The 27,682-nt window shown below is 41.7% G+C and overlaps 1 protein-coding gene across 1 annotated transcript in view; it reads left to right on the forward strand.

Annotated features, from left to right (window-relative positions):
* Window positions 1-27,682, forward strand: part of MEGF6 (multiple EGF like domains 6) — a 2,184,612-nt gene that overhangs the window by 843,382 nt on the left and 1,313,548 nt on the right. The window contains exon 11 of the mRNA XM_044062967.1: window positions 7,032-7,160. Within this exon, the coding sequence (XP_043918902.1) occupies window positions 7,032-7,160 (129 nt within the window). The remainder of the gene's footprint in view (window positions 1-7,031; window positions 7,161-27,682) is intronic.

Below are 27,682 nucleotides of genomic sequence, written 5' to 3' on the forward strand. Positions count from 1 at the left end.
GGAACAATGACCTCACTAGATCTGGATATATAATGTAGGTTTAAATAGATATTTGCATAGTCTTTACATTTTAGGATTAAGATTTATACTTAGGGTTAATTATAGGGTAGCATTTTTTCTGTATTTAACATTAAGGTTTCTATTTAAAACTTATTCATAGTAGCGTTTAGCCCCTAATGTGTCATGTGGCCTTTTTTTCTGACTTATAGCTTAGTCATCTATACTTTGGCTTACTGCTGTTGCTGTTTATTATGGCTGATAAAAGTGTTAAAAAATGCTGCAAATGTGGTCACAAAAATTCTCCAGAAGACCCCCACTCCCTTTGTGTCTATTGCTTGGTAGCAGGACATATGGACAGAGATTATGAAGCCTGTGTTTCTTTTGGTCACAAAGCCCTTCAAAGTAAAGGGACAAGTTAATCTAAAAGGGTCTTCTTCCAATGTGATCAAGCTCCACAAGTAAAACAGTGGCATCCCCTTCTCTGCCAATATCTAAAGAGAAGGAAAAAGAACTTTCAAAACAGAGAGTCTACTACAGACAGCAAGACAAAAGATAAATGGCTCAAGAATGCCAAAAAATGGTCTCCCAAAACAGTAGTGTCCTTGTGTTCAGCACCAAAAATACTAAAGTCCTCCGGATCGGTTTTCCTTCTCCTTGCTTCTTCTTCCCTGGACCCAGCTAGTCCTCAACATCATTCTCTGATTGTCCAACAAAAGTATTAGTCCAAAGCTAGCTTCAGTTGCCTTTTCATCTAGGTCTGTTTGCTCTTCAGCCTTACTGAAGCAGACATTGATAGAATGATGCAGAGATTCATATGAATGCAGATACAGTTGGGAGTCCTCTTGGCTTCATTTCCTCAGGTCGGGCCAAGAACAGATCCAATGACCCCTCCACCAATCACTGTGTTGCAGGTCCAACCCTCAGAACTGAAGTTCTTGGATCCAAATATTCCTGGAGTACCCATGTCAATACTGATAGTGCCTTCTACTCCAACCCTGACTATTCCCCAGTCTCTCTCAAGTCCAACATTCTCTCATCAAGACAAGAGTCAGAGCCAAAGTGTCGGAGCCAGTGCCCAGGGGATAGGTAAACTCTGAAACTTTCAGATTTATCCTTCCCCCTCAGAGGCTCAACCTGCATCAGCTTGGCTGTGATGTAAGTATCAGATCCAAGGCGAGTTGGTGCATCAGAATTTTTCTCTGTTACTCCCATTAGAGAAATATCCTCTATTCCACTTTCCAGCAGGTTGTCTGCAAGCCAAAAAGGGAGGTGCATCAATCATTTTTATGTCAAGAAGCCATGAGAGTGTGGTAATGGGCAATGTCTTCCTGTTGCCTTCTTTTAGCAACGTATATCCTAGGGACTTCCAAAAGCAGATGCATTCTTCTGCCTCAAGAGTGTCCCCTCAGTTAGACAGTGGTGAACAAAATCTTCCACCACTGGGGCCAACCTTGCTGCAACCAGTTTGCTTCCTATATAAACAAGTGCAGCAGTTGCTTCATTCTAATCCCTCCTCAAGGTGAGCCACTGAGGGATGCTGTGATCCACAGCTGGCCCCCAGGTCTTCTTTACACCTTTCCCCTTTTTCCATTGATCACAAAATTAATTCAGAAAGCCAGAAGGTGCAAGGTGAATGCAATCCTCATTGCTTCTTATTGGCCTCAACAGATCTAGTTCCCATATCTTTAGTCTTACCTCTTACATCCTACCTGGATGCTGACTTGCAGCCCTGGATCACCTGTCTTATCCTTCTGGGCATCCTCTCTCAGACCCAGATATCTTGAAGTTAATCACCTGGTTCCTTCAGTTTTAATGATGGCCAGAAAAGCCAGGTTTCCGGACAATGTCGTACATATGCTTATGGCTTCAAAGAAGTCTACACCAAGAAAGTATATCAAAGTCAATGGAAAAGATTTTCCTTTTGAGCTACAGAAATGGGTTTCGACCCTTTCTACTGTGCCCTTTGCTTCCATTTTAAAGTTTTTGTTGGAATTGTTCTTAAAAGTGTCCAGCTTTTCCACTATAAAATTACAGTTTGCAGACATTTCTAATTTTCACACAGGGTACAATATGACTCCGGTAGCTCTTTAAAGGTCTCAAAGGCTTTTCGTAGAGGGGCTTTCCTTCTTCAAGCCCTAAAAGGGCCCAGTTCCTCTATGAGATATTACAGTGATGCAATAAGCCCTTACACAACCTCCTTTTGAACCAGCAGCTTCTGTAAACTTAATGTTTTTAAAATGGAGGATGATCTTTTGGTGGAAGTTACTTCTGCAAAAAGAATTTTATAGTTGCAGGCCCTTTCAGGCAAACCACCATATCAGGTTTTTCCTACAGGTAGGGTTTTTCTAAAACCAAATCCTTCCTTTATTCCAAAGATGGCATCTGAATTCAGTATAAACCAGTTCATTACTCTACCGGTTTCTTTATAAAGTTTTCAAGTAAGGGGGAATATACATTGCATTTGCTTGATGTTCACAGACAACTTAGGTTTTATCTACACCGAACTAAAGATTTCAGGAAGTCATATCAATTGTCACATTATCCAAAGCTAAACTGGGATATGGTGTTTCTAAGGTCACTCTTTCAAAATGGCTCTTGAATTATATTACATTTGCTTATGGCAATATGAGTTTATCATTAATCAAGGAACCAACAGCTCATTTGTCAAGGGCAGTAGTAACTTTCACAGTTTTCCAACGTAGCTTTCCAAGTGATGAGATTTGTCCTACTACCACTTGGTCTACCGTCCATACCTTTCTGGCTCACTGGATGTACAATTCATGTCTCATACTCTCTGGAATATCCTTCTTTGATGCTGTCCAAACAAACTGGTTGCTAGGGAATCTGTCACAACAGCTGAATCAGACAAATGTGGACAACTGCAGATATGAAAGTTATTTACTCACCATAATGATAGGTCTGTGTTGTACTATTTTTTCTGATTCAGCATTCCCCTGCTTCTCCTTTCCAAATAGACACATCCTGTACCTTGAAGAAAAGATGGTACTCTGGGGGAGTCCTGCTAACATCAACCTCAACAGATTAGATCCTTTGCTTTACATATAACCCCCCCTTTTGTATTAAGCGGTCATTAATTGGCTCTCAATATTGGAAACATATAACCTTATATTAGGCAACCACGATCTGAGGTATTCTAAGGAAGGAGAGGGAACTATGGGTAGGGGGGGAATCAGAGCCCTGGATCTCAAGGTTTAATGATGCCAAGACCAGATCTGAGTCGGATCCATGTCCCAACAGTTGAACCAGATCAAACAGGATTACATAGATCTATTGTTATGGTGAGTACATTACTTTCATTTTTTGATGTTCTTTGACCGGGTATCCAGGAAGGTGGATTTGAGTAAGACTGGAGATATGTTGTACTTGTACCTTAGCAGTATACATGTCATGGGATTACATGAAAATTTATTGAACAAATTTGGCAAACTTGGAGCAGGTCCTAGGAAGGTATGGATGAAGTAGTAGCTGGACTGTAGGACACTGATTTATGAAAATCAAGATAGTTAGCACAGAAGGTTAGGACTATGTGCTGTTAAAAAGGCTCCTTCTTGTGGTCCAGGGTTTTATTCCTTCCTTCCTTCTCCATTTGATCCTCTTTACCATTAAAGCAGTCATTTAGACAGTGTTTTGGGACAATTGGGAAACTGGGCTTGTTTCCTCAATAGTCTCCTGGACCTCATGCTTAGAAACCATCTATGAATGTATAGTAGGTAAAAAATGAGTTGAATTGTTCTTTTTATAGATCGTATGTAACAATGGCTGTTGTAAGGCAGATGGAGTAGTCCAAATACATCACTGGGGGAGAGGTAAGGGATAGGGAGAGAAGAGTTAAGATGTGTAAGTGGGTAGTTAAAGTAACTGAAGTCATGGGAGAGGAAGTGTTTGTTTGAAGAAGAGAAGCAATTTTTTTTTATCCTTTGCTAACCACATTAATCTCACTGGACTGGTATCCTCTTTTCAGAAGAAATTACAAGAAATGGAGAGTAATTTATATAATCTTTGCATTATGGTAGCAGCTGTAGTGTGCTTATTTAAAAAAGGTGGTTTCTTAATTCTTTCCTGAATGGCATATACCAAAGTTGTTCCAGTCCTTGGGCAATGATAATTGGCAAAATTGCAGCATAAATGGCTAGGCTTAAAAAGGTTCTAGCAGCCTGACAACCTCCTATGATCCTAATGCTTTAAAAGAATGAATGGATGTCAGTTGGGTATTAATGGGCCCAAAATATTTGTGGCAAGTACAGAGGAAGCTTGCTTGATGCAGGCCATATTAGGTTCTGGTGCCTTCAGGCTAAGAGTGGATGCTGATAGGGATCTTAAACTATACGTTGGATATTATCATTCCTAAAGTTGACCAACACAGAATGATTAAGTTTCTAGATTTGAGAAGACAAGAGAGCCTAGGAAAAGTATCATTGCAGTGAGTGGGATGGGTAGCCACTTGGCTTTTCATAGGGTAATACAATGGTGCTATCATTTTATTCAAAGGTTAATTCATCTACTGATAGTATTAGATGTTGTTTGAAGAGTGGTAAGATACATATATTATTCAGTGAATTGCATGGCTGTATAAATCACCTAGCCAGATGAAAAAAAAATAACTGCCAAGGAATGTAATCACTAATTTGTCAGTGGGAGAGGCCACATTTCAGGTAAGTCTAGTGACATTAAGCAAGAGATGTAGTGGAGTGTGTGTATGTGTGTGTGTGTGTGTGTGTGTGTGTGTGTGTGTTTGTGTGTGTGTGTGTGTTTTGAAGTGAGTGTGTATTTCTGCAAGGATAAGAACTGAGTAGTGTATATGTGTGTCTATTTCTCTCTCTTTCTCTGTCTGCCTGGGTGGTCACAGAATGGAGATTAGGTGAGGGATGGGGAGTGTGTGGCTGCATTTGTGTGTGTGTGTGTGTGTGTGTGCATACGCGCGCACTCTTGCACTCATGAATGTTTAAATGTGTGTATGTGTGTGGGTTTGACATGTGCCTGTGCCATTAAGATGCTTTGAACTGATACAGGAAATTACAGCAGCAAAGTTCTTTTAGCATAAGTGCTAAATAAGAACAATTCAGAGACATGCAAATTAGCTAATAGTGAGGTCTTCCTCATTGCAGTTAATGCTGTGTCTGAACTGCTTTTTTCACAATTGCATAATTTGACCTACCAATTTTGCTGAATTCCAGCCATAATGTAGTAAGGTAGTTCAGGTAGGGTGGAGATGTGTCAACAGCAAAAACATATGAGAAAGACATCAAAATTATTGTTAATATTAGTGAGACAGGTTTTAGGATCAGTGAACAGTCTGAAATGAGAGGAGAATCTGTGCAACAAAGTGAAGGCCAGAAGTGAAAAAGCTTTGCTGCCAGTATTAAGTCGCCAAGGTGGAATGGAGAAGCTGTTTTGTGAAGAGGCAGAGAAACATGAAACTGCTGGAAGGCCAGAGAAAGATTTGGAAACTTAGGGACATTGAGAGCAGCTGGCCTGGTGTAACACCTCAAAAGGTCATTTCTAGAGCAATAATTTAACTTTGATAGGATCTGATGGCAAATCTGACCTAGTGTATGAGATGTCATGTTTGAGTTTATTTGAAAGAAGTTTTAATTTGAAAATTTAACTTTGTTTAATTGTGTTTTCAATTTTATTTCTGTTGCTTTGCAGAGTTTGTATTTTCAGTGAATTGCTGGCGGAGACTAGAAAACTGAGATGGAGAACTCTGTATTATAGAACGAAATCTTTTTGCAAGGCAAATTTTAAGTGAGGCTTTTCCAGCAGACAGCTGTGAGAAAAGAGCACTAGTATGATAGCCATAATTAATTGCACATGAAAAATACCTCTTTCCTCAATGTGCAGAGTCAATTGCGTTTAATACATATGTGTAAGGTGAGGTACTGGAGGCAAATGTCCAGTAGTTTTCTGTGATTGCAGTTTCCCATTGCTTTCTTCGGGAAGACTGCCTTTACATTTTGCATGGCTGTCCTCTGTACAGATACACAAGACCTACACCATAGCCCTGAGTAGAAGCAACATATTTGTTTTCAGGCAAACTTTACACTGCAATTTTATTTTTACATTTTTACATTAGTAGGCAGTATTAAGAAGGGGCCTGAACACATTTTCGTTTGGTGTTACACAGGACGGGCACAGAAGATAAAAAAAAAAAAAAAAAGAGAGAGAGAGAGAGCATAGTCTTAAACTGAACACCCGGTAGCATTCAGTACCAGCTGCCACATATGTTTCCAGTTTTCTAAATGTTGGCAGGTCTTTGCCAGGTAGAGTTAATCTGACGAAGAAAGCAGTCTACAATATGTAGATATTGCTTTTATTGCATTTATAGTAATTTGACATGCAGAAATATTTAACTTGTATATAACCAACTTTGCTTTAATGTTTAATTCACTGGTGGTTTGTTAAGTTAATGTGATTTAGTCCTACAGTGCTCTTAAATGTCATGAAAATCCACAGAGTAATTTCAACCATTATGGATATTAAGGCATTCTGAGCATTAACATCTATCTGAATCTTGCTGAATTGGATTGCAGCTGCTAGATTGTATTTTTCTTTTGCTCATCTTAGGGTAAAATATGTAAAAGATGTAATGTTTGTCATGGTAGGAAGAATATGATGTAAGCATCCAGAAGCAATACGCTTAAAAGCTTTCGTGGAAGGATGGAAGTTAACAAAACACAGTTTCACCATACGAAACTGAAGAGGTTACAGTTCACATAAATAACTGCATTTATAATTCTGTAATACAAAACAGAGCAAACTATTCTTAAATGAAAATTGAAGGAATGTAAGAAATTGTTTTCATTTCTCTTTATAACTGTTGTAAACTTTCAGCAGAACATTTTAGAATTTAAAGGGAAGCCATGCGTCATGGCTGATTGGTTTATTCTTATCTGGGACCTGCTTGACAACTAAACCGCCTTGTCTTTGGAATGTATACATTTCAGTTATGTATTGTCTGGGTTGCCTTTTCTATAAACCTAACAGAAATATTCTATTTCTCGTTCATTTAGCCTGTCCTGAGGGGACATTTGGCAGAAACTGCAGTTTCCAATGCAAGTGCAAGAATGGTGGAGCCTGCAATCCATTTTCGGGGAAATGCCGTTGCCCTCCTGGAGTCAGTGGGGAAATGTGTGAATATGGTATGTATAACTCTGCAATAATCATTCCCCACAGTTTATTTTCTAGGTGCTTTTTTTCCTCCTCTGACCATCAGCCTCTTTATAGCAGTCTTGATCCCATTTATTGCCACTGGGGTATTCCCAACATGAGGAGAACTGCCAGCCACAGGATTCTGTAATTCAGGCAACCACAGATATGTTTTGTGCCCTTGCCTACATTTGCAGATGCTGTAAGTGAGATAATTTCTGTTTGGACATAATGTTGACCCTGGTGGCCTGCATGAGCGCACACATGCTGCAATGCCCTCTCCTTGCATATGCATGTCCCCAATCTCCTCAGACACACACACACACACACACACACACACACACACACACACACACACACACACACACACACACACAGACACACAAACATATGTGATAGTGAGAGAGAATTATAAGCCCATCAAACTCACCTTCCTTATATGCAAAGCCATGAAATGTAAAATAACAGAACTCATTTATGTGGACATAATTAACTTAATTGGGCGGCGCAGTGGTGCAGCGGTAGCGTTGTTGCCTCACTGCAAGAGGTTCTCCTGTTTGATTATCGGCTGGGGGGGGCCTTCTGTGCAAACTCTGCATGTCCTCCCTGCATTCATGTGGGTTTCCTCCGGGTGCTACGGTTTCCTCCCATGTTACAAAAACATGCGTCTGGGGCATTTCTCCCCGGGCCTGTGCTGAAAATTGGCTCGTTCCAAGTCGGACTTTCCTGGTTAACAAATGTTAAATAAATAAAATAAAAATAAAAATAAAAATTAACCTAGACTGCAAATAGTTTGGTTTTGCGAAAGGCAACTCCTGTCCCTTAGATTAGTAGGTTTATTTGGAAAGGATGTAGAGGTTGTGGACAGTGATCATTCCTGGAATGCTGCTTTTTTTTATCTGGCCAAGGCTTTTCATACTTTTTCTCATGCAGGTATTTTTAAAAAAGTAGATACATTTAATGTAACCCCCCTACATTGCCCATGGATTACAAATTGGCTAGCCAAAAGATCTCAAGTTGTGAAAGTTGTTAGTTAATGTAATTCTAACACTTGAGATGCCACAGGGATTAGTGCTGGGCTCCACCTGTTTAGCATTTATTTTGCAGATATCCAAGCTAAGGTCCCAGAAATGTGGTTGAACACATTTGCTGATGACCAGGTTAACTCCACTCAATCACAGACCCTTTTTGCAGCTATGGCCCAGGGACAAAAGCTCCACTAGAAAATATTATCTTTATAATCGTAATTTTGCAGAAATAAATGCAATAATGATAGCATATTAAACAAACTACTTCCCTATCCTGGCTGCAAAATGTTAAACAGTACTCATTTCAATGTAAACAACCTACTCCTTTTACTACATGCTTCACTCCATGAGTAGCTACAACCCTGGTGTCATTTGTAATATGAGAGGTGTGTGGTATTGGCAAAAAAATCTTGGAAGAAACTGAGTTTTTCTTGGAATACACTAAAACGTAGTAATTGGTGGAAGCACATTCAGTGGACCAGTTTGTATTTAATGACAGATCAGTTAGTAACCTGTAACATACCATCTGATATTGTTAATCCTCTTTCATTCGTTATGTATGGGTAACAGTTCCGAGCTCGGAACTGAGCCGGCCATTTTCCAAGCTCGCGTCAGCTTCAAACTCTCGAGCTAAACTCTTACCCACAATTCCCCTCTCCCTGTTACCTCAGATTTCGTTTGCCGCATTGCCATCCGGTCATGTCAAGCTACTTCTCTTGAGCTAAGCACAGTCAATTGTTGTTTAATTGATTTAGAAATTACTTTTCTGTCAGAAAAGTTGATATTTGATTGTCTCTTGCCGTATCGCATCTAGCGTTCATATTTTCCTCAGGTTTTTTTTTTTTCTGTCCTTTACTTACCCTTTTTTCCGCGAGGTAATTTCTCCTTACCATCATTGGTAATCCCTTTCCTTTTCTTTTTCATACCTTCGGGTACTCTCTTGTATCATTGTTGGTACTTTTCTATTTGTTAATATGGCAGATAAAAAGGGTAGTCCGGGGTTTAAGCGGTGTTCTGATTGTGGACACAAACTGCCTACTTCTGATGCACACTCTTTATGTGTTTATTGTTTGGGAGCTTCCCATTCATCTGTTGAACACCTTGTACTATATGTGAAAACTTTTCTAATAGAACTTTGTTAGAAAGGAAAAATAAGCTGATACTGAAGGGACTTCTAAAATCTCCCTTTTCAGAGGCTATTTCTGGGTCAGAGGTCTCAACCCCTCCTAAAGCCCATAAGAAAATGGATGTTTCTACTAAGGCTAAATCCTTGCCTTCATCCCCAGCTGGGGACTCTCAACAACCAAAATCTAAAAAGGCTAAAAGTTCGGCTCGAAACTCTCTCAGTTAGCCCCAGTGCTTTCGGTGCCCAGACCTTCGGCAGCGAGGCCTTCGGCTACATTAGTGATTTCGGCTCTGTCCCCTCCTGCAGCCTTCTACATATCGGCACCAAGGGGCTCCTCTGTTCAGACCTTTACCACTGTATCGGCAATGACCGTTCAGTCAGTGCAGGCCTTGACCGCGTTGGCTCCGAGATCTTTTTCGAAACCGAGGCCTTTATTACTGACTTCAGTTTTGTCGGTTCCAGTTTCGGCACTGACAACCACTTTGACACCGACCCCTATGTCGGTGCAGACAATGCAGACAATGACATTGGCACCGATGACTTCATCGGTGCAGACTACAATAGTTCAGTCTTTCTCGGCACAGTTGTCCTCGGTGCGATCAGATGAGATGAGTCTGCCTCTTTTGTGGACAGGCCTGTTTCTCCCTCAGTCTCTGTGAGGTCCACTAGAAGTCTTTCTGAACATGATGTGTTGCGTCTTGTGGACCAGGCATTCTTGACCAGAGGTATTCCACCCCCCAGGAACTATCCTTCCTTGGGAGGTGATCACCCATCTCCAAAGACACCTTCTTATTCTCCTTCTTCATTGCCTTTGATGTCCATGGATATAGTACAGTCTTCCCCTTCTGCGGTTCCCTTTATGGATCTCACTAAGGAACCGCAGTTGCCTTCGTGGCAGGAAAGTTTTGCTACAATCCAGGATGTCAGCTGTGATACGCATAGCTTGCTGCTCCATGGTCATCCAGGGACTCCGAGTCAGCAGGCTGAGCTACTTAGGGGAGGAGTGCCCTCTGTCCTTGACATACACTCCTCTCCAGGTGGACCAGCCTTCCAACTGATGGAAAAGGCTTTCACTGCTGCTGGCGATACCGGACTGTCTATACCTCCGCCCTCCTCTGGTACACTGGTTTCACAAGTCGCACCTAGCGGACACCGAGTGCAAGGGCCTCAGGACATATTCCCTCAGGAATCCCCTTTTCCATTGTCTTCCCCAAGTTATCCCACTGAGGAGGTCCACTGGAAAAGTTTGTGTAAAAGGAAGCACATGGACTCCACAGAGGAGTCTCTCACCGAAGAGACAGATTTCGATGAGGGGGAAGGATCCCCTCGGTCACCCTCTGAGGTATCCTTTGGCGATATCCTTGAAATCCTGAAACAGAGAGGTGACTGGCAGCCCTCTAATCTGACCCCTGAGGAATCTGTGTTCCTGCAGGCTTTTTGCGCCCGGCCCCCTACCTCCTAGGTTACTCCACCTGCCGATGAACTTGTGAAGTTCATCGTGCAGCGTGCTTGCATGGCCCCTGATACTGTTGATCTTGTCCCCTGCTGCTTCAGATCCCCATTGGTCCAAAGGTCTTCCTTTAGATGCTTTGGTGGTGGCGGCCACAACAAAAAAGGATCTGGCAGAAGAAGAAAGCCAGACTGTCCATCCACCTAACAGAGAGTCCCGGGCCCTGGACAGAATAGAGAAGTGCACTTTTGCTTCAGTGACCTTTGCTATCAGGTCCCTGAATTATATGGCACGTTTTACCAGGCTTCGAAGGGATCTGGTCTCTGAGCTCTCTGAAACCTTGGCTGGTGCACTGTCTGATGAGGTCCATGACAAAGTGGCCTCTCAGCTGGCCACCAGTGAGTCTGTATCTAACTCCTCTATGTGATTGATATCTCATGCATTAGAAGGAGCAGCTAGAGCAGCGGGTTCAGTTGCGGTCTTGACACGACATGCCTGGATGCGCTTGTGCAACTTCGCGGAACCTTTTAAGTCTTCCTTTCTTAATGCCCCCATTGAGCCCTCCTCGTTGTTTGGGCCCAAAGTTAAAAGCACACTGGCCAGATGTGAATAAGACGGTGTCCATTATTCTTCCCCTCAACGTGCTTTTTCCCGAAACCAAAAGAGTGGCAAGATATGGTTCAAGAAATCTCAGGGTCCTTTCCATGACACACAGGCCGAGTTCTCCCCCAGAGGCAGAGGTGGAAACTCACGGGGAAGATGCTCCTTTCGGGGCAGAGGGGGACCATGTAACCAGGGTTCCAGGGATTCTTTCTCTGGTCAATCCTACCAGCGCTCCTGAAGAGCGGCCCAACTCCTTTCCTCTGGAGGTGGTTGGGGGATGTTTCTCCCTGTACCCTTCTGCCTGGCTGACCATCACCACTGATTCTTGGGTACAAAGGATCATAACCAGAAGTTATCATATCCCCTTCGATCTTTGTCCCGTCCCTTCAAAAAATCTTCCCGACGTTCCACCCAGTCAAAGGGAAGAAGCAGCACTAGAGATAGAAAAGCTGCTAAGAAAAAGAGTCATCCAAATAGTCCCTCCAGACCAGATAGGATCCGGATTCTACTCAAGACTATTTTTGGTGCCAAAGAAAACCGGGGACTGGAGACCAATTTTGGACCTTAGTGTATTGAACAAGTTTGTGAGAGTACAAAAATTCCGGATGGTCACTATACAGTCTATCCTCCCGCTTTTGGAAAAAGACGATTGGATGTGCTCTATAGATCTTCAAGATGCGTACTACCACATAAAGTTGGACAGACCATCAAGAAGATTTCTGCGCTTCCATGTGGGAGCCAGTCACTCCCAGTTTAGAGTACTGCCCTTCGGACACTCTACAGCCACCAGAGTGTTCACAAAGTGCATAGCAGTTGTCACAGCTCACTTGTGACTTCAAGGATTCCAGGTGTTTCCGTACCTAGACGACTGGCTCATTTCCGCCCCCACCAGACATCTACTGGAAAAAGCCCTGGCATACTCTCTCCTCGCTGCCCAAAGGCTAGGCATAACCATAAGCTGGCAAAAATCTAATCTCACCCCATCTCAGTCGACAGAATTCATAGGGGTTATCTTGGATACAAAAAACTGCAGAGCTGCTATTCCAGAGCACAGAATTTTAAGGATAAAGCAACAACTAATTCCAGTCCTTTCAAAGGAAAAATCCATGGCTCACTCGGTTCTACAGCTGTTGGGTTCCATGGCAGCCTCCATCACCATTGTTCCCCTGGCCAGGTTTCACATGAGGCTTCTACAATGGCTACTGCTCACCCAATGGTATCCTTTTCAGCATCCTCTTTCAGCCATGATTCGAGTAACCCACAGGTGCAAACAGGATTTAAATTGGTGGATGACACACAATCTCTCTCAATGGTCTCTCCCCTTTTCCCCCTAGCAACCCAAGGCCACAGTGACCACGGACGCCTCCCTGATGGGGTGGGGGGGGGGCTATGTCAGGGACAGACAGTTCAAGGCACTTGGTCCCAACCAGAGGCCCATCTGCATATAAATGTTCTAGAGCTGAGGGCGATGCTTTTGGCATTGCAAGCATTCCATCCCCTGCTGCCGTCTGGGACAATTGCGATTCAATCAGACAATATGGCGGTGGTCTGGTACATCAACAAGCAAGGTGGAACCAAATCTTACCCCCTTTGTCAAGAGGCAATGAGGATATGGCAATGGGTGATGGCTACCAACAGTTTTCTTCTAGCAACGCACATTCCCAGGAGTTCCAACGTGATAGCAGACAGACTCAGCAGGTGCATTCTGCAACCTCATGAGTGGTCCCTGAATCCTTTGATAGCGGCAGAGATCTTCCACCGCTGGGGCCATCCTTGCTGCGACCTCTTTGCATCCCCGGCCAACTACAAATGCAACAACTATTTCACCCTGATTCCCCCCTCTGGGACAGTCACCCAGAGACGCTCTAGTCCATGATTGGCCCTCGGGTCTTCTCTACGCATTTCCACCCTTTCCTCTCATTCCCCAGTTTCTGAAGAAAGCCCGGTGGTTGAAGAGCAAGGTAATCCTCATAGCACCATATTGGCCATGACAGATTTGGTTCCCATTCCTTTGGTCTCACCTACTAGATCGACCATGGATCCTCCATCCAATTCCGGAGTTGATCTCACACCCACAGAACCTGATTCATCCCAACCTGAACAGCCTGAAGCTAACGGCTTGGCTACCCCAATTCCCTCGATTGCCAGGCAGAATGATCTTTCTTTACCAGTACATGATATTCTCATTGCTTCTCATATGTCCTCCACTAGAATTACTTATCTGAGCAAGTGGAAAAGATTTACCCGTTGGCTGAAAGATAAATAAGTAGACCCCTTTTCAGCACTAGTGTCGATAATACTAGACTATCTGGCCGACCTGTTTCAATTAGGTCTGTCAGCCTCTACCATTAGAGTTCATTTGGCTGCAATTTCTAATTTTCATGAGGGTGTCCAAGATTCCTCTCTTATGTCCCATAAATTGTGCAAGACCTTCATAAAAGGTGTGAATCATCTGAAGCCACCTTTTAGAGAACCTATTCAACCATGGGATTTATCATTAGTTCTACAAGCTCTGACAATGGCACCTTTTGAACCAGCCTCTTCTTGCGACCTCAAGTATTTGTCATGGAAAACCTTGTTTTTGGTCGCTATTACTTCTGCCAGATGTATTTCTAAACTTAAAGCTTTATGTATCAAGAGTCCATACTTGATTTTTCATAGAGATAGAGTGTCTCAGAGAACTAATGCATCATTTTTGCCTAAAGTGATCTCTGAAATGTCCATTAATCAAGTCATTGAATTGCCAGTTTTCTTTCCCAACCATTCAAACAGAGGAGAGTATTGCCTACATACCCTTGATATACACAGGCAAATCCATTTTTACCTAAACAGGACTAAACCCTTTCGTAATTCTGACCAGTTATTTTTGGCCTTTTCTGGACCTAGATTAGGATCGGCTGTTGCTAAGGTCACATTAGCTAGATGGTTGAAGGACTGTGTAACATTTATTTACACACAACGTAACATCTCGTTGCCTGCTACCATGAAAGCTCATTCAACAAGGTCGGTGGCAACTTCTGCTGCCTTCCATGCCAGAGCTTCTTTACATGACATCTGTGCAGCTGCAACTTGGGCTACGCCTCATACCTTCATCAATCATTACAAATTGAATTTGGCCTCCAGGGGAAGAGCATCTTTCGGTTCTGTGATGCTCAGGAATGTCCTTCCATGAGAGCCTCCCAGGAATAGAGGTAGCTGGGGACTCTGTCCCATACGTAAGGAATGAACGAGGATTAACAATATCTGATAAAGAAGTTATGTCGTACCATAGCATTCCATCTGTATTGTTCATCCTTGTTTAGTCATTACGACCCTCCCTACTCCCCCCTTCTGTGGTTTTTAGTGGATCTCACCATCCAGTTCTCTTAGGTTATTTGACCAGAGGTAGCCTCTACCTTCTTTAACTTGCAAAGTCAATCTGAGTTAACAGGGAGAGGGGAATTGTGGGTAAGAGTTTAGCTCGAGAGTTTGAAGCTGACGCGAGCTTGGAAAATGGCCGGCTCGTTTCTGAGCTCGGAACCGATACCCAAACGTAATGACTGAATGAGGATCAACAATACAGGTGGAACGTTATGGTATGACATAACGGTACTTACGTATTATCGCAACCAGATTTTTGCGATAATACGGCTTGCTTCACGGTATGTGACTGTAACCAGAAATGTATGCAGAATCACACGGGGAATGTTATCTGTAAATAAAAAACACTCTGTTGAGGTAGGAGTAGTGAAGTACTACAAAAATGACTGCTTGTTTGAACCTATGCCGTTTCCCGACATCATGTCAGTCTTAGTGCTTTTCCAAGTCCTGTTATGTGTGCACGCAACAGAGCAGAGCCGCGTCTGCAGCATATATTCCCTTCCCCAGAACTAGCAGCCCAAAAGGGGTAAAAAGCAACTGACAGTTCACACACCATTCAAAAAGGGGGAGAAAGGTAACACCTACAGACGTGATTCAGTTATTATTAAACACACACATCACAGAAAGCAGGGAGTGTGAAATTTTCATGTGAAAATGCAGAAGCGCGAAATACAGTTTCAGGAAAAGTAAAATCTTACAACCTGCACGTTTGCTACGGGGGACAAAAACATAGAGATAGCCGGTCAAAATCTTTCAGATGACGAAAATAAAATCTGAGTACTGGTGATGAACATAAGGATGGTATATTCCCGATTAACTTAGCCTATATTGCGCTTGTAATCAGGAAGGCAGGATCTACCATGCGCTGCATGCAGCAGTATGTAGTTCACTGGCAAAGTGAGACATGCCAGTCAGGACTCCAAAATTTGGCAGTTAGTCCTCTCCCTGCCTCAAAACCATGTGTGCCACAATTTAACTTACTTACTTACACTCCCTTTTCCAGCTTAATAGACCTGCTGTCTCAGACATGGGACTAAATTCGCAACCGCGAAAATCTGGTTGCGATAATACGTAAGTACCGACATAACTTCTTTATCCTGCCCCTTCTTGCTGTAAAATATGTCATTGTTTTTTTTTTTTTTTTTCAAGCTAAACAACTCATTTTTCTTCTAAGTCCCATAAAGAGAGACAAATTATTTGTGTTCCTGAAGAGAACTGAGTGGGAAGTGACACTCCGCAAATTTAAATGTAAAGACAGTGAAATATGTTGGCATGACTACAGATGTGAGACTGTTGGGAATGTGTACTGCTTATGCTGGTATTTATATTTCATTGATGTTAAAAAGGATTTAAATTAACATCTGTAGTTATGGTCACAAATTTACACATTAGTGCAGCTGTCATGAGTGTTCTGAATTAGCTGTTTGAAAGATGTACACAGCAGCAGTGCTTGCATGTGGTTTGGTGAAGAAATGGTAAACAAATGCGTGTGTCTTGTAACCTTTGTTGTGTTTAACAACATATTTTTAAAAGAATGCTATGTCATGGTCAAAATATTGGCAGAATCCAACTACATGTTTTTCCATGTTCATGTGTTATATCATGTTTGATTTATTCCTGTAGAGATATCTGAACCTGCATTTTTCTTCCCCTGTAGTTTTAAATTGTCATCCTATGTTTCATCACATCTGATTAGAGTTCTAAGTATACAAGATAAATTTATTTTTTGGTATAGAAAAATGGTAGGTATTTTTGAGTATTTAAAAAAGTGAATACAATTATTTATTTTTGTTTACTAGTATCTAATCTTTTTAAAGAAAATATCAAATCAGCTTGTAAAGGTTTCTGAAATGAAAAAAAATGGTTCAGGGTTCTGATCAAGGTATCAGTCTTACATTTAAATGTAAATACATTGTAGCTGAATAAAATAAGCATTTATAAAGGTGTGTGTGTGTGTGTGTGTGTGTGTGTGTGTGTGTGTGTGTGTGTGTGTGTGTGTGTGTGTGTGTTTAAAATAAAAGGGATGACTTATTCTGTTTGTTTATTAATATCCTACCCTTTTAAAGAAAATATCAAATCAGCTTGAAAAGTTTTCTGTAGGAAAATTGTTTGGGGTTTTAATCAAAGTATCAGGATCACCTTTAAACATAAATATATTACAGATGAAGAACATTAGGGTCTATCCACGTACTACATAAAAATGAGTTTTTTAAAAAATGTTTGTTTTCCACAGATCAGTTGGGTAACCATCTTTGACTTGTTTTCTTGGGGTTCATCCCTGTATTTAATGATCACATTCTAAACAGAGTGTACCCATGGGGTTGGCAATTTTTATGCTGATTACAGTGAGGGAAAGAGAGAAAAACATGTTAAACTGCCCAATAAATAGTAAGACATAATGTCAGGTTGCTTTCTGTAGTTATTATTAAGATATCTACTTAGGAGTGGGGGCACTAGTATTCACCTGATCTTAATCTTGCCCTCTTCCAGCCCAGAACTGTACTGCCTGAAGTACATTACTGAACCCAAGCTTTAGGCTGAAATCTAGCCAGGTACCATTCTTATGGTTTGGTACTATGTTTAATAGAAGTATCATTTGTATTCTTCTTGGTAAACTGTGGCTAAAAATGACTGAAATACTATAAGTGAAACTGGGATTCCATTTTTGCTGATGCACGTGGGAATCTATCTAGAAAGTTTAATTAAGGCATTAGACACTAGCCTGCTTGTTATTTGGGCAAAGCAATATAAAGGAATATGCATTTATCTCCACTTCTCTGTTTCATGTTTATTAATTCCATTCTTAAATGTTCTGGGAAATTATATCATTGACGGCTCTGTGATTGTCTGTCTACTTGTTTTATTACTGTTGTTATTAATAGTATTAATATTTTGAGATAATAGGGTGTATATGGAAGTATGAACTTTTTTTTATTCCAGATGCACTTTGGAATCATAGAAATTTAGTGTGTTAACCATGGGATACAGCATATTCTAATTTACAGGTATAGCAATAAGAAAATAGTTTCAGACCCTGTTTTTTTTCTGTCATGATACATATAAAGTAATAAAACAGCTACTATTCTTGTGAAATAAAAAGGGGTAAACTTTTTTTTCATCTGTTCTTAAGTAACAGGTAAAAGACCTATAAGCAAAGTGAAATTTTTAATTAAGATAGGAAAGTTTGTATTTAGAATGGAAGCCTTAATGATATGTTTATTTTTCTGTGTTTAAGAATTTTGTACATATGTTTCCTTATTGAATCGGTTTACCACCTCTTAAACTCTCAAAGATGCTTCTGATTTCTACACTGCTCCTAACCTATTTCTTGACGAATGATGTATTATGGTATCAGTTTACTGAACCTTAATTTATGAGAAGTAAAGAGCACACTCAAGTCTCCCTAGAAGACCAATATCTTTCTTTTTTGTTGTACTAATGCACAGTCATCATGTAGTATTCTGTACTGTTAGTAAAGATATGGTCCAGATTCATTACCGCCTACACTGTATACCATTGTGAGTGAATAGACAACACAAGCATAGCCTGCACCTTCTTCCTCTTAATTTTAGTTTTCCTGCTGACTTTCTTGCAGCTTTAAATATCAAGGGGGATTTATAAAGGTTATCACAAAGTGTAGAGTATGTCTATACTTAGTGGAATCTTTCTGAGTGACTGGAATGCACAAGCAGTGTAGTAGGGATGTTCTTGAATACAGAGCCTGTACAGTTAGTGTAGGCATTAACAAATCTGGCCTAATGACTATTCAGTTTATCAGGAAAAACCCATGTTGTAAAAATGTTAGCACAGCAATCTATAATCATTCAATTTGAAGGGGTATTTCAGAGATATACAATTAAGGCTCCTATACGTAGCACAAGCAGAAAACTATAATTCAAAGTGGAAAGGGATGATGCTGAAACAGGGGGAGCTCAAGAAACAAGTCGAGACTGGGATTTTGGATGCAGGCATTCAAGGAGAATAACAATAACCATACAGAATATTATCTCCATAAAGTAGCAGAAAGTATTCTAAGAGCTAAGCCAACACAGGAATGGAGAAAGGAGATTCTGCCAATAGGGATGACTGCAGTTAGGGATATATATAATAGGCAAAAGGGGGCTAGAATTTATTGGAGAAAACTGACAAAGGAACTAAGGTATTGGGAGTAAATGACTAGACAGGAAAACATGCTAGAATGCGAAGATGCCAATAATTTATTTGGTTGCAGGTTAGAGATTGCCTTCCCTATCAAGGATTGATGTCTGAGTATAGGCAAAGAGAAAGAAATGAGGGGTTCTAAATGAAAGACCAGCACTGGTAGAGTTTTTAGTAGAATATAGAAAAGAAGCTACCATTAAAAAAGGAATATTTAGTAGAGCATATAGAACATTGCATGCTAACTATAAGAATCAATCAGAGGAGGTTAGAAAGGATTGGGAAGAGAGATTGGATAAGCAATTCACAAAGAAACAATGGGAGGATATATGTATGTCTCCAAAATATGCAACAAAGTCTAGAAGATTTAGGATTTTTGCTTGAAAATGTTTACATAGTTATTTTTATATTCCAAGGAGACTCCAGATAATGTTTCCTCAGGTAGATAGCAAATATTGGAGGTGCGACAGGGAAGAAAGAGGTAACTGGGAACATATTTTCTGGGAGTGCATTCAGTTGGCGGGCTTTAAGGATTCACTGCAGGATGCACTGTTGGAAATGCTGGGTGGGCAGATTGGTGTGATGAGGAAGATGATTTTTCTGAGCTATGATGCAGAATCGGAATTGCCTAGACATGGTAAGGCCTTGCTGTCTCTAATTATGATGGCTGCCAAAAAAGCAATTACTAGAAAATGGAAATCAAAATCTAAACCAACTATATTAGAAGCAGTGAATATAGTAACAGAAATAAAATCACTGGAATTGGGATCTTTAGAAAAATGGAGCAAACTAAATAGGAAAAGATGGGAATTGTGGGAACAATACATTCAGGTGTGGAATAAGGTTTAAAAGAAGGCAGGACTTAAATGAGTTATATAATGTTTGAAAATGATTGGGTAGATTATAAGTGATGTGTAATGTTTGCAACTGGGAGTGTGTCAGTATGGTTTGTGATGTGAAATGCCTGCAACTAGGATTGTGTCAGAGTGGTTTGTTTTCAATTATATAAATGTATGATTGCTTATGTCGTAAGTGATGGTTTAATAAAGATGTTTCTTGTTTAAAAAAGTGGCAGGAATTGAATAATTTATGTAATGTTGCTTAGGTTATATGATATATAGCAATATATGCAAAGCGTAATGTTTGTTAATTTTAACTTGTTAACACAGTTTGATTACTTTGCCTATGTCACAAGTGATAATTCAATAAAGGTGTTTAAAAAATCTATAATCATTATGTTCATGAAGTGGTTATGATAACACAGAATACTGTAGCTGTTATCTGTCATTCTCCATGCTATGTCTAATAATAATGTTTTACTAGCTTCTTTTTGAAATATAGCTGTCAGGAAAATAATGATATTTTGGAAAACATATCTGCATTTCTGCCTGTTTTTATAAAATCATTAGAAAGAAAGAAAAACAAAATTCATGCCAGTTTCTTTCTTGTGCTTAATGGCTGTTTTGTTAAGCCTTCATTACAACATCAGAAAACAGTAGCCTATTTGTGTACATTACATTAGTGACATAAGTGGGGGATCAGTGCATGTGACAGCCTTTTGGGATAACAAATAGTTATAGTAATGAAATTTGACTATGCTTTCTTTAATTTAATTTTTATTGCTTTTTAAAGATACATAAACGACCTAAGTGCTAAGCATAAAAATGATTATTTACAAATACACTCATGGAAAGTGCAAGTCAGCACAGTGTGGCAATGGGCATTCAGTCTCCTGCATTTCCATCTATTAAAATGTGATGGTCAGGTGCTAGGAGGGTCTCAAGATCTACACCACTGACCACCAAATAACATGCCATGTGTGAGTGGCCTTAAAAGAATACTATAAGTGAACACTTCTGCCTTCAGTAACACCCATTTGTCACACCCAGATAAACTTTCCAGTGTTGATATGCAAATCAGAGGTATAATCAGTGATTCAGAAAAAATGTAATCTACCTCAGACTGAGCCTAGTAGCTTGCATTACAGTCGTACCAACAATAATTGAAACTACTCCAATAATGTTTTGAACATAAACCCACACATACAAACACAATATTTTTCAGGTTGAGTTAGTCATGACAAGTGCCAAAAAAAAAAAGTCTATATCTTTTCAGTAGTGCTGCCAGCAGCCAGACCATTCTGGTGTACCAAGAACACAAATGCAATTTAGCCTTAAAAAAGCCAAACATTAAATGCTTGCATGCTTGCATAGCAGCTGTATCTTGAGTTGATGGTTAGTCTCTGAAAGTCAGAATGTAGCTGTTGAATATATACCAATTCAGTCAAAACACACTTAAGCTAATACTAATTAAGCCACTACACGCAATCATTTAAAACTCAACAATGAAGTTATTCACCACAATCATATAAACTCAACAGTGAAGTTATTTACCTGAAATAAATCCAACTGAAAAACACATTTTGCAAACTTATATATATATATATATATATATATATATATATATATATATATATTTAGACACACACACACACACACACACACACACACTCTCGCGCACACACACACACACACACACTCACGCGCGCGTGCACACACACACACACACACACACACACACACACGCACACACAGTGTGACATTTTTAAATTTACAAAAAGAAATACCAAATCAGTTTATGAAGAGTTCTATCTTAAGTGCCTGTCTGGAGCTATTACCACCCTTAGTTAGAGAAAAAAAGTCCATCTAAAGCAATGCATTATTTAAACTTAGAGTAGCACTCCATGTAACAATAAGCTTTGAACATTACAAATGTTTACATGTGTTCGCAGCTGAGAAGTCAGATTCACTCTTTTACAGCTGTGCTGCATTTTCACAGGAAACAAGTGCATATTCTATACAGTTCACATTTTTGTATGATTTAAGACTTCTGAAAGTAGCACAGTTTTATTTACACAGTTTCATAGATTCATAGGTTAGTACTAGGTTAACAATCCTAGTGGGTGTAGCCAATAATCCCATGTGAGAATCAAGCCTACACCTGGAGTCCATAAGTTAAATGCCTTAACCATTATTCCAACTTTCCAGCTTATAGGTTCATAGGTTCATACTAGGCTATCTGCCCTAGGGCATTTATAAGCCTAGCCAGAGTGTGTTTGGCTTTCGCCATCCATTTTAAATTAATTTTGCTATGCCCTTTTTCGAGGTTAGTATACTGTGCCTCTGTCTAACAGTGACACAGAAGTGATACCCAGGGTAAACCTACGATCTCCCATCCACTCATCAAGATTCCTCTTGAAGAGAGTCAATGAGGGACTCTGCCTAACCTGGACTAGGATTTTATTCCAGAGTGAAGGGAGCCTCTGGGTTATGAATCTGTCCCTCCAGCATGTCCTATTTATTTCAGTGCTGAGGTTCAAGTCTCTCGAGCGCGTAGCTCAATGGGATTTGGATTTTCTGAGGTGCAGCATGTCCATTAATTTCGAGTTGGACATGGCTTTATACATCAGGCACAGATCGCCTCTGAGCAGGCGGTATCCCACTGAGTAGAGCTGGAGTTTCTTTAACCGGGCAGCTTATGGCATCTGTTTGAGCCCTTTGATCCTCTTGGTGAGGTACTTTTGGGGTCTTTCCAGTTGCTGCAGGTGTCTGGTAAGGTACATCCCAAAAGGGGCATTGTACTCAATTATGGGCCTGATGAGGGATGAATAAAGAGGCACGATGACCTCCCCTGATCTAGATGTGAATCCCTTCATGATTAGGTGGGCTATATAAAATGTTTTTCTAACCACTTTGGCCACGTGGTTTTCAAATGAGAGATTGCTATCAACTTGGGTCCCCAAGTCCCTAATTACTTCTTCTGTACTTAATGGATTACCACCTATGTGGTAATTTGTGGGCACTTTGTTTTTGCCAAAGGGGATGACTATACACTTTTTGGCGTTTAGCTTGAAGCCATGGCTCTGGCACCAGTTGTCTGTTTCTAGGAGGCCCTTTTGGAGGATGCTTGTGTTGGCTGGAGAGTCAATTATGGCGTCCAGTTTGCAGTCATCTGCAAACTTAGTCAGCCACAGTCCTTCCGTGTTGGCCTGTACCTCCGAAAAATATATACCGAACAAGACAGGTCCCAGGACTGAGCCTTGTGGGACCCCACTTGTAACTGGTTTGGAGTCTGACATGGCTCCAGTAATTCTAACCATGTGGGTTCTGTCCTTGAGCCAGTTTGCAACCCATCTAGTGACATAGGGGTTTATATTTAAGCTGGTGAGCTTATCTCTAATGCCCAAGTGGGGTATTGTATCGAAGGCTTTTGCGAGGTACAGGTAGGCTGTGTGGACCACCTTTCCCTCGTCAATGGCCTTGGTGACTGTTTCAAAGAAATCAACCAGGTTTAAGAGGCAGGATCTGCCCTTAACAAAGCTGAACTGGGTAGGATCCAGTGTCTGTAGGTCCCCAATATCTTTATTTATGAGGTCCATGATGATCCTTTCCATAGCTTTGCAGACCAAGCTAGTCAGGCTTATGGGGTGATAGTTTCCAGGATCCGTTGAGGCAGCACCTTTGTGGATAGGGACCACTGTTGCTGTATGCCACTCTTTGGGTACATATCCTGTAGTAAGGCTGAGAGTGAACAGCAGTTTTATGTTTGGGTTTAGCTCATCTTGGAGTTCATGTAGGACGCAGCCCGGGACACCGTCTGGTCCCATTGATGCTGTGTTTTTTGCTTTGGAGAGGGCAGCTCTTACCTGAGCATCTGAGATGTCAGGGGGGCAGCACTCTGCTGGGATAGATATTTGCCCTTTTGGTGGGGGGGGGGGAGAGAAGTTTGCGCTGAACCTGTTCATAGGTTCATAGGTTCATACTAAGCTATCTTCCCTAGGGCATTTATAAGCCTAGCCAGAATGTGTTTGGCTTTCGCCACCGATTTTAAATTTATTTTGCTATGCCCTTTTTCGAGGTTAGTATACAGTGCCACTGTCTAACAGTGACACAGAAGTGATACCCGGGGTAAACCTACGATCTCCCATCCACTCATCAAGATTCCTCTTGAAGAGAGTCAATGAGGGACTCTGCCTAACCTGGACTGGGATTTTATTCCAGAGTGAAGGGAGCCTCTGGGTTATGAATCTGTCCCTCCAGCATGTCCTATTTATTTCAGTGCTGAGGTTCAAGTCTCTCCAGCGCGTAGCTCGATGGGATTTGGATTTTCTGAGGTGCAGCATGTCCATTAATTCCGGGTTGGACATGGCTTTATATGTCAGGCACAGATCACCTCTGAACAGGCGGTATGCCACTGAGTAGAGCTGGAGTTTCTTTAACCGGGCAGCATATGGCATCTGTTTGAGCCCTTTGATCCTCTTGGTGAGGTACTTTTGGGGTCTTTCCAGTTGCTGCAGGTGTCTGGTAAGGTACATCCCAAAAGGGGCATTGTACTCAATTATGGGCCTGATGAGGGATGAATAAAGAGGCACGATGACCTCCCCTGATCTTGATGTGAATCCCTTCATGATTAGGTGGGCTATATAAAATGTTTTTCTAACCACTTTGGCCACGTGGTTGTCAAATGAGAGATTGCTATCAACTTGGATCCCCAGGTCCCTAATTACTTCTTCTGTACTTAATGGATTACCACCTATGTGGTAATCTTTGTTTTTGCCAAAGGGGATGACTATATACTTTTTGGCATTTAGCTTGAGGCCATGGCTCTGGCACCAGTTGTCTGTTTCTATGAGGCCCTTTTGGAGGATGCTTGTGTCGGCTGGAGAGTCGATTATGGCACCCAGTTTGCAGTCATCTGCGAACTTGGTCAGCCACAGTCCTTCCATGTTGGCCTGTACCTCCGAGAAATATATACCGAACAAGAGAGGTCCCAGGACTGAGCCTTGTGGGACACCACTTGTAACTGGTTTGGAGTCTGACATGGCTCCAGCAATTCTAACCATGTGGGTTCTGTCCTTGAGCCAGTTTGCAATCCATCTAGTGACATAGGGGTTTATATTTAAGCTGGTGAGCTTATCTATAATGCCCGAGTGGGGTATTGTATCGAAGGCTTTTGTGAGGTCCAGGTAGGCTGTGTGGACCACCTTCCCCTCATCAATGGCCTTGGTGACTGTTTCAAAGAAATCAACCAGGTTTATGAGGCAAGATCTGCCCTTAACAAAGCCGAACCGAGTAGGATACAGTGTCTGTAGGTCCCCAATATCTTTATTTATGAGCTCCATGATGATCCTTTCCATAGCTTTGCAGACCAAGCTAGTCAGGCTTATGGGGCGATAGTTTCCAGGATCCATTGAGGCACCACCTTTATGGAGAGGGACCACTGTTGCTGTACGCCACTCTTTGGGCACATATCCTGTAGTAAGGCTGAGATTGAACAGTAGTTTTATGTTTGGGTTTAGCTCTTCTTGGAGTTCATGTAGGACGCAGCCCGGGACACCGTCTGGTCCCATTGATGCTGTGTTTTTTGCTTTGGAGAGGGCGGCTCTTACCTGAGCATCTGAGATGTCAGGGGGGCAGCACTCTGCTGGGATAGATATTTGCCCTTTTGGTGGGGAGGGGGGGGAGAAGTTTGCGCTGAACCTGTCAGCTAGGATGTTGTCAATGTCTGTGGGTTCAGTGAATTTTTTCTCATTTTGGACTAATTCTGAGCATATCTGGGAATTACCACCCAGGTTCCTAACATAACTAAAGAAAGCCTTGTGATTATCCTTAGTGTCCTGTGCAATTTTTCTTTCGAAGCTGGCCTTAGACAATTTTATGAGTGCCCGTAGTTTTTTGCTAATACTGGTCAGTGATGCCTTCCCTTTTTGGGATTTTGCTCTATCATTTAGTAGCTTCCTCCTTCTATTGTATAGTTTGTTTATGGCTGGGGTCCACCCGACAGGACGTCTGCCTTTGGAGGATTGGGTCTTGGTTTTATTTGGGATCGCATGATCCATGCATTCCTGAAGGTGTTCATCAAATGCGTTTATAAAGGATTCTGCTCTCTGGGCCGTATTTTCCACAGGCCCGGGGGCTTTGAATGATTCCACCTCGGTTTTGAGGAGTGTGAAATTTGCTTTAGAGAAGTTTTTTACTGTGGTTTTCTGGGCAGGGGGTGGGGTCGGGATGTGAATATCCAGTGAGATTAGTTTATGGTCTGATCTTACCAGTGAGGGATACACTTCTGGTCTGGAGCATAGAGTCCCCATGTTGGTGATGATCAGATCTAGTATGTTTTCCCCTCTTGTGGGAGTGGTAACAAGTTCTTCCATAGCATTTGAGTTTATAAATTCTAGGAACCTTTGGGCTAGGGTGTTGGAGCTAAAGTAATGCTCCCAGTCTATTTTTGGGTAGTTGAAGTCGCCCAGTATAATGGTGTTTGGAGAGTCCTTCATATTTTCCAGTGTTCTCAGGAAGGCCGAGTGGGGTTCCTGGGTTTGGGAGGGTGGTCTGTAGCAGGCTATAAACTGGAAGGCAGTTTTACCCACTGTTAGTTGCACATGAATAGTCTCTGATGCTTCGTGCTGTGCCACCAACCTGGAGGTGTGGGTATCTTTGACGAATATTGATATTCCCCCTCCTTTTGTGGTTTGGTCCAAGTTTTGGGGCCAGAAAGCATGGTATGAGGTATAACCTGGTAATGCTGGGGTGCTCTCGGGAGCCTTGAACCAGGTTTCTGTTACTGCACAGATATTGATGTTCTCCATGCTAAGGAGAGTTTCGAGTGCATGCATCTTGAGGTTTAGACTTCTGGCTTTGAATAGCATTACTCTTAGTTTCTTATCCCTTGTGATACCTATGGAGGTGGGTTTGTCTTTTGAGCCTTGCCTAAAAAAGGCACTATGGGGGTAGCAAGAGCCTTTGCCAATATCCGAAAGCCCAGGGGTGACAGGTGCAAGCCGTCCCTAGTGAAGCATCGTGGCTTGTCGAGCATGTCATCCCAGGCTGACAGGCATTGGATCCCATTTGAATGACACCAATACTTAAGCCAATTGTTGAAATTGATCATCTTGTCTTCATATTGTGGCATCATTCTTGGTGAGGGTAAGATGCTACTGAAGGTCAGGGTCATACCAGCCTGGGCTACATGCTCAGAGAGCTCCTCTATGTCTCTTTTCATGTAGTCCAGGGAGGTACATCTCAGGTCATTCACACCAGCATGGACAATGACTGAGTCATATTTGTACTTGCCTTGGAGTGACCTGAGTGCTTGTGTTATGTGGCGGATCCTAGTGCCCGACAGGCAGCTCACAGTGACCTTCTCCTTGTTCAGCCTGGTGAGCGGGACGTCAGTGTGCCTGACGATAGAGTCACCTATTACAAGTGTATCAGGTGAGTTGTTTAGCCTTAAGGGCTGTGACTGTTCGGCACACTGGCTTTGTGAGCTATGTGTTGCACGTGTTTTATTTTGGGGTAGCGGTTGCTTGGGTGTCTGCTTTGGAGGTCTCTGCTGCTTAGGCAGATTTTTATTTAGAGCCTCCGAGTATGTTTTTGCGTGTTTGTGTTTGGTTTGCTGTCGTGGTAGGTCTATGTGAGACTGGAATTGTAGTGAGTGTGGTTTCCTTCTCCTCCTGACTGGTTTCGCCAGTACTGAGTTGAGAGAGCTTAGCCTCCAGTATGGCTATATGGTTGCATCTCTCATATGTGTTGGAATTTGTTGGGAGGAGGAGAGGGTTGTCTGTGTACATGAGGCAGTTGTAACATTGCCTCAAGATTCCCAGATTCACCAGCTGGACCGGAGAGGAGATTGACAACTGACCTTTGGACGTGCTAGAATAGTATTGGGAATTCCTTTATAATTGAAAAAAAAGGGCTAATGGGGAACAAGGTACTCAAGGGGAGTTTGTGA

This window comes from Protopterus annectens, chromosome 2.part1 (genome assembly GCF_019279795.1).
Source record: "Protopterus annectens isolate FY-2018-M chromosome 2.part1, PAN1.0, whole genome shotgun sequence".
Lineage (NCBI taxonomy): Eukaryota > Metazoa > Chordata > Ceratodontiformes > Protopteridae > Protopterus > Protopterus annectens.